Here is a 12,777-nt window from a genome sequence, read left to right as displayed (position 1 = left end):
TGAATTGGCGACTCCTCTTAAAAATTACAAGGAGGCGCCAATTGGATTGGCTAGGGCAGGTGCCCTAGCCAATCCAATTGGCGCCTATGTGTAATTTTTAAGAGGAGTCGCCAATTCAATTGGCGACACCCTTAAAAAAGGCTCAAATGGCAAAACCTCCAACATGAAAGTTGTAGATCTTTTCAAGACAATGAATTTGGACATAAATTTTGCATCATTTGGATTTTTTATGAGAAAGTTATGGGCAGTTGAAGTTGGACTTCTGATTTTTTCAACTGTTATCTGACCTATAATGTTTTGTATTATCGCATGTGTTTCTGTTAGAGTTATGAAATTTTGTCCAACATAACAACTGAAGTAGACATCTTAAATTTTCCAATGCACTTGGTCCCATCTCAAAATAATTAAAAATGAATGAGTTAGGTCCTTGCGAACTTGACCCAAAATTAGGGTTTCTATCAAAACATGTGTATGTGAATTTTGCCAAAAGGGACCAACTTCAAGCCCTTCTGTTTGAATGATAAAAAGCTCAAATGACAAAACCTTCAACATAAAAGTTGTATATCTTTTCAAGATAAAGAATTTGGACTAAAATTTTGCATCATTTGCATTTTTTTGAGAAAGGTATGGGCACCTGAACTTGGACTCTTTGACATTTCAACTGTTATCTGACGTATAATGTTTTGCATTATCCCATGTGTTTCTTTTAGAATTATGAAAATTTGTTCAACATAACATTTTAAGTAGACATCTCAAATATTGCAATGCACTTGGTCCCACCTCAAAATAATTAAAAATGAGTGAGTTAGGTCCTTGCGAACTTGACCCAAAATTAGGGTTTCTGTCAAAACATGTGTATGTGAATTTTGCCAAAAGGGACCAACTTCAAGCCCTTCTGTTTGAATGATAAAACCCTCAAATGACAAAACCTTCAACATAAAAGTTGTACATCTTTTCAAGACAATGAATTTGGACTAAAATTTTGCATCACTTGCAATTTTTTTGAGAAAGGTACTAAAATTCTAAAAAAAATTGCAAATGATGCAAAATTTTAGTCCAAATTCATTGTCTTGAAAAGATGTACAACTTTTATGTTGAAGGTTTTGTCATTTGAGGGTTTTATCATTCAAACAGAAGGGCTTGAAGTTGGTCCCTTTTGGCAAAATTCACATACACATGTTTTGACAGAAACCCTAATTTTGGGTCAAGTTCGCAAGGACCTAACTCACTCATTTTTAATTATTTTGAGGTGGGACCAAGTGCATTGCAAAAATTGAGATGTCTACTTCAAATGTTATGTTGAACAAAATTTCATAATTCTAAAAGAAACACATGGGATAATGCAAAACATTATACGTCAGATAACAATTGAAATGTCAAAGAGTCCAAGTTCAGGTGCCCATACCTTTCTAAACAAAAATGCAAATGATGCAAAATTTTAGTCCAAATTCTTTATCTTGAAAAGCTCTACAACTTTTATGTTAAAGGTTTTGTCATTTGATGTTTTTATCATTCAAACTGAAGGGCTTGAAGTTGGTCCCTTTTGGCAAAATTCACATACACATGTTTTGATAGAAACCCTAATTTTGGGTCAAGTTCGCAAGGAACTAACTCATTCATTTTTAATTATTTTGAGATGGGACCAAGTGCATTGGAAAATTTAAGATGTCTACTTCAGTTGTTATGTTGGACAAAATTTCATAACTCTAACAGAAACACATGCGATAATACAAAACATTATAGGTCAGATAACAGTTGAAAAAATCAGAAGTCCAACTTCAACTGCCCATAACTTTCTCATAAAAAATCCAAATGATGCAAAATTTATGTCCAAATTCATTGTCTTGAAAAGATCTACAACTTTCATGTTGGAGGTTTTGCCATTTGAGCCTTTTTTAAGGGTGTCGCCAATTGAATTGGCGACTCCTCTTAAAAATTACACATAGGCGCCAATTCAATTGGAGACACCTCCTAAAAGTGGGGTAGATTGGGAATTTTGCTGAAAACTGGGTTATTTTGGAAAATTTTTCGAAAAACTGGGTTATCTCGGTAAAAAAACCTTCTCCATCCATCTCTAAAAATAAAAATAAAAACTAGAAAAAAACAAAAACAATTTTATTAGATAAATCACATAAAAGAAACCAACACTTTTGATTAGGCTTTGTAAACAAGCAAAATATAATATTTTAATAATCGTTTCTACGAAGAACTAGAGATATGGATACAATTTTTTAAACTTTGAAATATTTTAGAGTTTGTAACTTTGATGAAAAATGTAAATGAGAAAGCCCATAGGTTTGTGATTCTTGTATTAATACCTCCTGAAATTGAGAATCCAAATTTCAAGAGACTCGGTAATATAAATGTAAATATAAGGGGTTAATTAAGGAATTCTTTTTTTTAATTGGGCCGACCCAAACAATGATTTTATTATTTAATAATTTAATAATTTTAATAATAATAACTCTATCTAGTATCTAGAACTTATTTTGACTATACATAAAACATTCAGAAAGATGCAACGAAAACACGACACGTGTACTAACACAAACCAAATCATTTGGCTGTTGTTCCATTTCACTTTTCCTAGGTTTATTTATAAATAACGTTAACTTCGCTTCTCATTGTCTCTTACACACTTCCACCCTCGCCGCAAGCTCCTACTATCAACCCTCGCCGCAAGCTCTACTGTCACAAGTCACAACCCTCTTCTCTTTCTCGCATTTCCCTCCCCAGGTACTCTTTCTCTCCCTCTCCTTCACTACACTCTCTACTCTCATGCACGATGGATTTCGCTTATCTTCAATGTATAGCTTAGCTTAATTCTTACAACTTTTTTTTATACTGTCATGCTGCTGTACACATGGTTAAAAATTTAGTTTTCGTTTGTCTTTGCTAAAGTTTTTGTACAATTCAACTAGTTTACTAGCTCAGGAGTTGGATTTTTTTTTGAAATGAATCAGCTTGAATTTTTATTGATATGATCTGTTTTTTATTGTCAACTTCAATTCTGGGCATGGATATGATTTATATGACAGATTTGTGAAGCTAGGGATTAGTAACGATTTGAATTTCATTCATATATTGTTTTGAATATTTTTGATGTTCCAAGTTGATTTTTTGATTCATTAAGTTTAGTTACTCATTTTGATTTGGAACAGTGAGGCCAGAGTCTGCACTAGTTAAGGAGAACATGGATATGGCCGTAGTCAAGGTGGAGTATGTTCCTGATGAGAAAATTGACACTGCAAGTGCGAAAGACTTTGAGGATGCTGAGGTTGATATTTTGAGTTTGACGAACAAGGTCGACGTCGGGTCTAACAAAAATGAGGACCCTGATGCAACTGACCCTGATGCGACTGAGTATTCGAGTTCGTTTGGTGAGACCGACTCCGATGGTGAAAATAGGTCAAGGCCGAGTGATGCTGAAGTGGAGTCAGAGTTCTTTGGTGAGAATGGAGTGGCGGGCGGCTCTGATAGTGCTCGTCCTGGGTTCCGACCAAGGTGATTTTTATTCAAAATCAGCAAATTTTAAATTATCTTTTTCAGATAAGAGTTCTTAGAGGTCAATATGTTTAGGTTTTATTTGTCAACTAGTTGAAAAGTACAAAAACCATTTCAATATTGTTTAGGTTTAGGTTTGTGTATTCACATTTAATAGTTGATAGGCATTTCGACAATTAAAATCGTAACATATTTACAAACTATTTCAATAATGATTCTTATTAGAAGCTAAGAAGAATGTAATTTAAAAGGTGATCTCCAACTGTATATGGCATGTGAAATCTTGGTTTGATGCTTCAGTAAGAAAGTAGGTTATTCTGTGCAAACAACTGTTCATTGCCATTATTTTTGCTATAACTCGTGCCGGAATAATTTTTCTCGTAAATGTTAATATTGGAGAATCTATCACCACTATATCTAGTTAGATTATGTTTTATGGTGAAGCGAAATTCTTGGATGTCGTATGTTCGTTACAATAAGATTGTTATCGCGCGAGTTATTTGAGTTACTTATGTACATTTCGATATACAGGAAGAGGAAGTTGACAGATCATTGGAGGAGCTACATACGACCTCTAATGTGGCGTCTCAAGTGGACAGAGATAAGACTCAAGCAAGTTGAGTCCCAAGCATTAAAGTACACTAGAAAACTTAAAGAGTGTGAGAAGGAAAAGCATAGGGTACCAGATGGTTTTAACATGGAAGAGTCTGGTTCGAAGTCGGTGCCATATACAAGTCACCAGTACAGACGCAAGGCCAGAAGAAGAAGAAACCGAAAGAAAGTTGAGAAATCAACTGACATAGCGTCATATACAGCACATCATTATCTTTTCTCCTATCTTGGTACTGACTTTTTTGCATTCGTTTATCTTTACACCTGATTTGCTTTATTGTTTATCATCTGTTTTTCTCTACTTTGCGAAGTATATGACTCTTTCTTTTACTTACTGTAGAGAGTAAGAAGGCGGATCGTGAGAGCTCTTTGGATGATGATTTTGAAAATCCAGGTTAGAAATTCTGCTTCGTAACACGTCTTAGATTTTCTCTCCTTAAGAGAAAATGATGATGAAGAAAAATATTTTATTCAACTGCATTATGCTACTGGTTTGTGTGTGGCGGCTTATCTTTCATTTTATTAACCTTTTGCCGTAGTTATTTCCCTTTAATTATGCCGCATAATTACAATTTTATTTATACCCGTATACTCATTAGCCGTGACAAATTTTGTTTATATGCTCTTTTGATGTAGTGATTATAGAGCCACCACATGCTGAATCAACAGAAAAACGCGAAGATCAGCCTTTGCTTAAATGCACCAACGTTGATGTTTCCTATGAGCAGCTCCTTTGGAACATTGACAATCTGCATAATAGGGTCCGCACGCTGAAGAGTGGTATCAATGCAATCACGTCCAGAAATGCTTCCAAGTTTTCTGAATCAGAGAACTTTAGCCTTGTTCCTTATGGTGGTGAAGTGCAGACTGGCTCTGCTCAATCTCCAACCAATTCTGTAGGGAATGAGTATACAGCATCTGTTGGAGTAGGAGGTGTCTTCAATTCTTCTCAGAATGCTGCGGATGAGTATGACTTTGGAGACTTTGTCTTTCCTGACAGTGCTGTTTCGAGCTTTGGAGAAGCTTCGAACATTCCTGATATCATAGAGAGCACTGTCGGCCTGTTGGCTGCTGCTGAGGTCACCCTTCAATCCGCCCTAGTCGCTGAATCGGGTGAACATGTGAGTTTTCTCAAAAATATGGATTTCATACTTGTTGCCCCGATGGTGGTTGTATATTTATCTAACTTTCTTTACTTTTGACATGGATGATTACGCAGATGGTGGAGAGTAAAGATGTTCTGCTGCAGGACTTTAAGACTGCAACTCACAATCCCGTGAAGCTTGCGGATGTTAAAACTGAAGTTGAAGCTGACGGCTCCGCTGAGAAGGTAACTGAGAAGCTGAAGGAGATCAAAGTTGAAGTGTGCGAAGGTTCGCATTCTGCTTCAATTCATATATCAGCAGCAACAGCAACAGCTGGTGCATCTCAAGAGCAATCTGCTCTACAGAACAATAAGGATGCGGGTATCCCCATAAGTAAAAAGAAGCGCGGGGAACGCAAGGCTGGTTCAGGTGGGTGGAACAAGTAGTCCCCCCGGAGAAGCCGATAAACAATAAGACTTAGCTGGTGAATAATAATAATAATACTTCACAATTTGTTGTGAAAACCGGTGAATAATACTTCACAATTTGTTGTGACATAATAGTTTCAAGCTCATTTTTATCAGGGTTGTTGTGACATTTATTTAAACAGTTTTAGCCGTGATATTGAATATGGTTTTATTAGAGAATATGATGGATCAGTAGCTGTAAGTGTCTTTGGGATAAGGGGTTGAGTGAGAGAATGTGGGGGTGTATCTTGGAATTGAAATTTAGTTTAGTTAGTTATGGATAGGAGGCAATAGCTTTCTATAGGAGCATAAGCTCTGAGGTAGTCAGGTTTCCGTCATTCTCTGTAATTCCCCCTGTTCACATTAATAAATAAACAACTCATTTTCACTTTTCATTTGTATTCCATTTCACAATCTGGTTTGACCTATTAGATTCGTTGATAGTGACAGTGAACGCCACCAAAGAAGACACAACAAGCTGCAATCAAGAAAAAGATGGAAGGGAAAGTAAAGACGTTGGAGAGTGAGATGAGAGTGGTCCGCTCAACTCTTGCGGAGGTGCAAAATGCATTGAAAGAGAACCATGCAAATCTCATTGCCATGCTTGAGAAATGCTTGGGTAAGCTGCTGCGAAGCGAGAAGGAAAGTGCATGCGACGAAGGATCGTCGGGAAAAGGATCATCAGGGACGAAGGGAAGGGTTCAAAACCACCATGTTACAGACTTTCCGATGAAGCACTAGCAGAGTTCCGACAATCTATGAAGAAGGTTAAACGTCCTATGTTTGACGTTGAAGACCCAACTGCCTGGATCTTAAGGGCAAAGGTTTATTTTTGCGTGCAAGATACTTCGGCGAAAGTCAAAGTCTGTTTGACTCAACATGAGAAGTCTCTCTTAAATTTTTGCGTGCAAGATACGCACGCGCACACACTTAAAATTTCTTAAAACTTTTAAGAAGTCTCTCTTAATTTGTTAAAATCACCTATAAATATTTTTAAGGCCTAACTAATTGATTATAAAAATGTTTGATAAATTAGAAGCATGTTTACAAAGCGTATAATCGATTAGTTCTAGTGCTATAATCGATTATTTTAATTTGTAATGCTTACAATCGATCCCATGATTCGTTTCTAAATTTATACAACGTTTTTGCCTATAAATAAAGAGCTCCTCTAGCATTTCAAATAACTCAGAAAACGATCTTTGATCCAACTTTTCTCACTCAATCATCTTTTTCTATAAATTTTTCATTTATTTCACTTGAATTTTGTCTTAGTGCTTTGAGAGTGTTCTTGTGCTTAGTGATAATCATTGTTCTAGGTGAGAGCATAATTGTAATTTAAATAAGAGTTTAATATCTCTTGAGTAAAGTATCTTGTGTAATAATTTGTTTGGTTATGATTTAAACCATTAAAATCTCTTATTTGATTTCAGAGATTGTCTTAGGAAGTCTCTGTTTGGTTCATCAATTTTGTCTGCTGCAAAAATTATCGTTTGTTTCGTGAAGATTATCCAACAAAATCTCCATAATGATTCTTAAGCTTAACCTATGTAAAAACTCCGTTCAATTCCGAGATCATTCTGTGTAAAATCTCGTACAAGGTTCTTGAGATAAGTCCCGTATAAAAGCTCTGTCAAGTTCTAAGATAAACCCATATAAAATTTGTGGGAAGGTTCAGAGATTAGCCCACGTAAAATATCCCATAAGGTTTGTGACCTCAAACCAGTGTAAAATCTCTATTTAGTTAGATGGTTAGCATGTGTACAATATCATCTTCATTCAGAGATCAGACCGTACAAAATATCCATAATGGTTCTTGAGCTTAGCCTATGTAAAAGCCCTGTTCAGTTCCGAAATCATTTAGTGTAAAATATCGTCCAAGGCTCTTGAGTTAAACTCCGTATAAAAACCTTGTCAAGTTCTAAGATAAGCCCATATAAAATCTCTGGGAAGGTTCAGAGATTAGCCCATGTAAAATATCCCACAAAGTTTGTGAACTTGGTCCGATGTAAAACCTACATTTGGTTAGGTGGTTAGTCCGTGTAAAATCTCATCTCAGTTTGGAGATCAGTTCGTACAATATCTAAGTTTGGTTCAGAGGATAGCTAGTAAAAATTTCATGTTTGGTTGGAAGTTAGTCATTGAAAAACTTCAAGTCCTTGTAAAAGGAGATTTATGAGCACATCCTATTAAAATATCTCAAGATTATGAAAACTCTCAAGAAGAGTTCTTAGGGAGAGGATTAAGTCACCTCATTTAGAACAAACCTCTATATTTTGTTGGTATCTCTCTCTTTCCCTTATCTCTTTTATTTTATTTTATTTCTTCTATTTTCCCATCTATTTCTTTATTCCAGTACTTGTAGATGTTTAATTGGCTGTATTTTGTGTTAAAACACTAACTGTACTCTGATGTCTTGACTGATATCATGACATGCTTTGTAGATGTTTGATTGGCTGCATTCTGTGTTAAAACACTAATTGTACTCTGATGTCTTGACTGATGTCATGACATACTTGAGTAGTATGCTGCAAGTTTAGCTAATACATGATTTACTGAATGTCAAACTAGATGTTATGACATTCATCCATGACAGCAAATACTGAACTATAGAATAGTTGGCTTTTCTGTTATAGCTCAGTATTGAGTTCAGTCTGTGTTTCAAGAGAGTAGCAGACCTGGCACATAGCCTACTGTCTGAATGTCAAACGAAATGTTATGACATTCATCATTGACAACATATACTGAATAATAGGCAGATTGGTTTTTCTGCTACAGTTCAGTATGTATTTTTGTCTGTTTATCAAGGGAATAACAAATCTGGCATAAGGCCCATTGTCTAAATGTCAAACGGGATGTTATGACATTTATCTCTGACAGTAGATACTGAATTATAGACTGGTTGGTCTTTCTGTTACAGTTCAGCATTTAGTACAGATTGTTTTTCAGGAGAATAACAGACCTAGCATATGGCCTATGTTCTGGACGTCAAACGGAATGTTGTGACATTCATTCCTGACAGCATATACTAAAGTGTAGGATGGTTAGTTTTTCTGTTTCAGTATTTTTCTCAGGCTATATTTCAGGAATCCAACAGCTGAGCTAAAATCCAGGAAACTAACAACTGAGCTACAATTAATGAACCTAACAAATAGCCTATTTGTTAGCACCCTAATATGTGGAAATTAGGTTAACTTGCTTAACCTTAATTTTAGGAAATACAAGTGCAAGGCCCAAGTGCTGCAATATAAAAGGATGGCAATCCTTCTTTCAGAACTCAGGGGTTTTAGGCGTGAAGCTTTCATTGTACCATCATACTTCACTGCTGTATTTTTGTTTGTGTCTTGTATTAGGTTTATCTTGTGAGCCAAGCAATTATCACCTAGTTGATTGTATTGGACTAGGGTGTTCATTGAATTGTAAGTGTTGTGTCACTCTAAGCTTTTAAGCGTGAGTGTTGTGTATCTTGATTAAAGCTGTTAAGCACAATCAAGAGTTGTTTGAAGTATTACTTCACCATTTGTCTTTAAACTTAATTAAAGGTTGTAATCACTGAGGTGATTGAGGGGGGGGGGGGGTGAGTAGGAACTCTAGTCTTAGTTTAAGATTGAAATTGCATTGGGTAGGTATTAAGTGATAGGATTAAACAGGTGGTTTAAGGCCTGAATTAATACTGCTAATAGTGGATTTCCTCCCTGGCTTGGTAGCCCCCAGACTAGGTGTGTGTGACACTGAACTGGGTAAACAATTCCTTGTGTTATTTACTGCACTTTACATTTACCTGCTGTATACATTCCTGTCTGCGCAGAATTGGATGTCATAACATCCAGTGTGACATCGAAAGTCTGTTAACTAGAATTTCAATTGGCATCAGAGCAGGCACCCTGCCTGTTAATTTCCGGGTGAGATCTAGGGACGTTACTTTCTAGTACCATGGACAAGGATGTAGGATACTCAAATAGACCACCCATGCTGGATGGTTCTAACTATGATGACTGGAAACCTCGTATGATAGCCTTCTTGAGGTCTCTAGATAGCAAGGTCTGGAGAGCTGTCAACAAAGGGTGGGAACATCCAACGAAGATAGGTAAAGATGGAATCATTATGCAAATTCCTGAAGAAGAGTGGGACAAGGAGCAAGAGGCATTAGCCCTTGGAAATTCTAAGGCCTTGAATGCACTATTCAATGGAATAAATAAGAACATTTTCAGACTGGTGCATCACTGTGAACTGGCTAAAGAAGTTTGGGATACTCTCAAAACAACTCATGAAGGTACCTCCAAGGTGAGGATGTCTAAACTTCAGATGCTGACCACCAAGTTTGAAAATCTGAGGATGAAAGAGGATGAGACTATTCATGACTTCCACATGAATATTCTTGAAATTGCCAACACTTATGGTGGCTTAGGAGAGAAAATGGCTGAAGAAAAACTTGTAAGAAAGATTCTCAGATCATTGCCAAAGAGATTTGCCATGGAGGTCACTGCTATAGAAGAGGCTCAAGATATCTGCAATATGAAGGTTGATGAGCTTATTGGTTCTCTCCAAACTTTTGAAATGGGCTTGTGTGAGAATGTTGAAAAGAAGAACAAAAGCATAGCTTTTGTATCAAATACTGAAGAGGATTCAGAAGAAGGAAGTACTGGAGGTGATGGAAGCATATCAGAGGCCATAACCATGCTTGGGAGACAATTCAACAAGTTCATAAAGAAGATTGATAAAAAAGGTAGACCAAATGTCAAGAACATTTCGTCTGACATCAGTAGAAGATCAAAATATGAAGAAAAGGTCACCCAAGGCAAGGGAATCCAGTGTCATGGATGTGAAGGTTTTGGTCACATTAGAGCTGAATGCCCTACCTTCCTCAAGATGCAAAAGAAAGGGTTATCTGTCACCTGGTCTGAAGGAGATTCTGAGAGTGAATCTGAAGGAGAATCTGCTAAACATGTCACTGCACTAACTAGTGTCTGTGCCTCTGATGATGACTCAAGTGGAGATGAACTTACCCTTGATGAACTTGTTGCTTCATATAAAGAGCTATGTGTCAAAAGTGCAGAAGTGTGTATCCAAGGAGAAAAGCAGAAGAAACTCATCAAGGAGCTGGAAGCTGAGAAACAGAAGCATCTGACAATCATATATGGTCTAAATGGTGAGATATCATTGCTGACATCTAAGCTAGAACAAATGACAAAATCCATCAGAATGCTGAATAAAGGAACTGACACCTTGGAAGAGCTTCTAAAGGTGGGACAGAAGTCAGGAACCATGTCTGGTTTAGGCTTTGTTAAGAAATCCTCAGCTAAACACAAACTCTCAAAGGCTGAAGTTCAGAAACTCAAGCAGAAGTCACAATCAATGTCTCAACATCAGGGAACCAGGATGAGTAACCATCAGAAGAAGAAATTTCAGATATGGAGATGTCACTACTGTGGTAGATTTGGTCATATTAAAGCCTTCTACTACAGGTTGCATGGTTATCCTAACCAAACCACGCATGTCAGACCTACGCATAAGGCATCTAAGCAAAATGCCCCCATCAAGAAATGACAATGGGTTGCTAGGTTAGCTCACACAGCTCTAATGGCGTCTACCAGAGAAGACTGGTACTTTGATAGTGGCTGCTTAAGACATATGACTGGTATGGAGAATCTATTGGTGGATATACAACCTCACACTACCAGTTATGTGACCTTTGGTGATGGTGCTAAAGGAAAAATCAAAGGTGTTGGTAAGCTGGACAGTTCTGGAGTTCCAGAACTGAATAATGTGCTGTTAGTAAAAGGACTAACTACTAATCTCATCAGCATAAGCCAGCTGTGTGATCAAGGTTTCAATGTTCAGTCACTAAGGAATTATGTGTTGTGACAAATGGAGATAATCAGGAAGTTATGAGAGGATCCAGATCCAAAGATAACTGCTATCTATGGGAACCTAAAGTCTCAAACTACTCCTCAATGTGCTCCTCAGCCAAGGAAGAACAGGAGGTGAAGCTGTGGCATAAACGTCTTGGTCATCTTCATTTAAGGGGAATGAAAAAGATCATCTCCAAGGAAGCAGTTAGAGGAATCCCAAAGCTGCTTATTGATGAAGGAAGAGTCTGTGGAGAATTCCAGGTTGGCAAGCAAACCAAGATGTCACATCCTAAGCTGGGACATCCTACAACATCCAAAACTCTGGAACTTTTGCACATGGACTTAATGGGACCTATGCAGGTTGAAAGTCTGGGTGGAAAGAGATATGCCTATGTGGTTATTGATGACCATTCTAGATACACATGGATAAGCTTCATCAGAGAAAAATCAGATGCATTTGATGTCTTCAAAGATCTGTGCATCAGACTTCAAAGGGAAAAGGATAGTTGTGTTATCCGAATTAGGAGTGATCATGGGACGGAGTTTAAAAATTCCAAGTTTGATGAGTTCTGCTCATTTGAAGGTATAAGCCATGATTTTTCCTCTCCTATTACTCCTCAGCAAAATGGGATAGTTGAAAGGAAAAACAGAACTATTCAAGAATATGCCAGAGCTATGATTCATGCAAAGAAGCTTCCTATGCACTTTTGGGCTGAAGCTATGAATATAGCTTGCTATGTTCACAATAGAGTTACCTTGAGAAAAGGAACCTCTTCCACTCTGTATGAAATATGGAAAGGCAGAAAACCCACTATGAAGTACTTTCATATCTTTGGAAGCAAATGTTACATTCTCACAGATCGTGAACAGAGAAGGAAAATGGACCCCAAAAGTGATGAGGGTATATTCCTCGGATACTCAACTAACAGCAGAGCCTACAGAGTGTTCAACTCCAGAACCAATGTCCTGATGGAATCCATAAATGTGATTGTGGGTGATAAAGAGGAAGGAGCAAATGCCATAGAGGATGTTGGAACATTCCTTGAGACTTCAACAGACATACCAGTCAAGACTGAAGAGGTACAGGAAACTTCTCCTGAATGTGAGGTAGATGCATCCAACAAAGTGTCTTCTATCAAAATTCAGAAAGACCATCCTAAGGATCTTATTATAGGGGATCCCAATAGTGGTGTGACTACCAGGTCAAGGGAGAATAGCTCAAATTCCTGTTTTGTTTCCAAGGTTGAACCAAAAAAT

At 37.2% G+C, this 12,777-nt stretch overlaps 1 protein-coding gene across 1 annotated transcript; it reads left to right on the top strand.

The window, feature by feature from the left end:
- Window positions 1–2,577: 2,577 nt before the first annotated feature.
- On the top strand, window positions 2,578–6,063 carry LOC127101421 (uncharacterized). Its single transcript, XM_051038845.1, has 6 exons — window positions 2,578–2,736; window positions 3,162–3,504; window positions 4,036–4,346; window positions 4,457–4,510; window positions 4,753–5,237; window positions 5,336–6,063. Exons 2-6 carry the CDS (start codon window positions 3,194–3,196, stop codon window positions 5,645–5,647), a joined length of 1,473 nt encoding a protein of 490 aa, XP_050894802.1. The 5' UTR covers window positions 2,578–2,736; window positions 3,162–3,193; the 3' UTR covers window positions 5,648–6,063.
- Window positions 6,064–12,777: the final 6,714 nt, after the last annotated feature.

This window comes from Lathyrus oleraceus, chromosome 7 (genome assembly GCF_024323335.1).
Source record: "Lathyrus oleraceus cultivar Zhongwan6 chromosome 7, CAAS_Psat_ZW6_1.0, whole genome shotgun sequence".
Classification (NCBI taxonomy): Eukaryota; Viridiplantae; Streptophyta; class Magnoliopsida; order Fabales; family Fabaceae; genus Lathyrus; species Lathyrus oleraceus.
This window is presented reverse-complemented; position numbering and strand designations above follow the sequence as displayed.

What these genes read in the sequence shown, in the direction of transcription:
- LOC127101421 (XM_051038845.1), top strand. Translation starts at nt 3,194, where the DNA reads ATGGATATGGCCGTAGTCAAGGTGGAGTATGTTCCTGATGAGAAAATT. An exon ending in CGTCCTGGGTTCCGACCAAG is followed by an intron (nt 3,505 to 4,035) that starts GTGATTTTTATT and finishes TTCGATATACAG; the next exon opens with GAAGAGGAAGTTGACAGATC. An exon ending in TTATCTTTTCTCCTATCTTG is followed by an intron (nt 4,347 to 4,456) that starts GTACTGACTTTT and finishes TACTTACTGTAG; the next exon opens with AGAGTAAGAAGGCGGATCGT.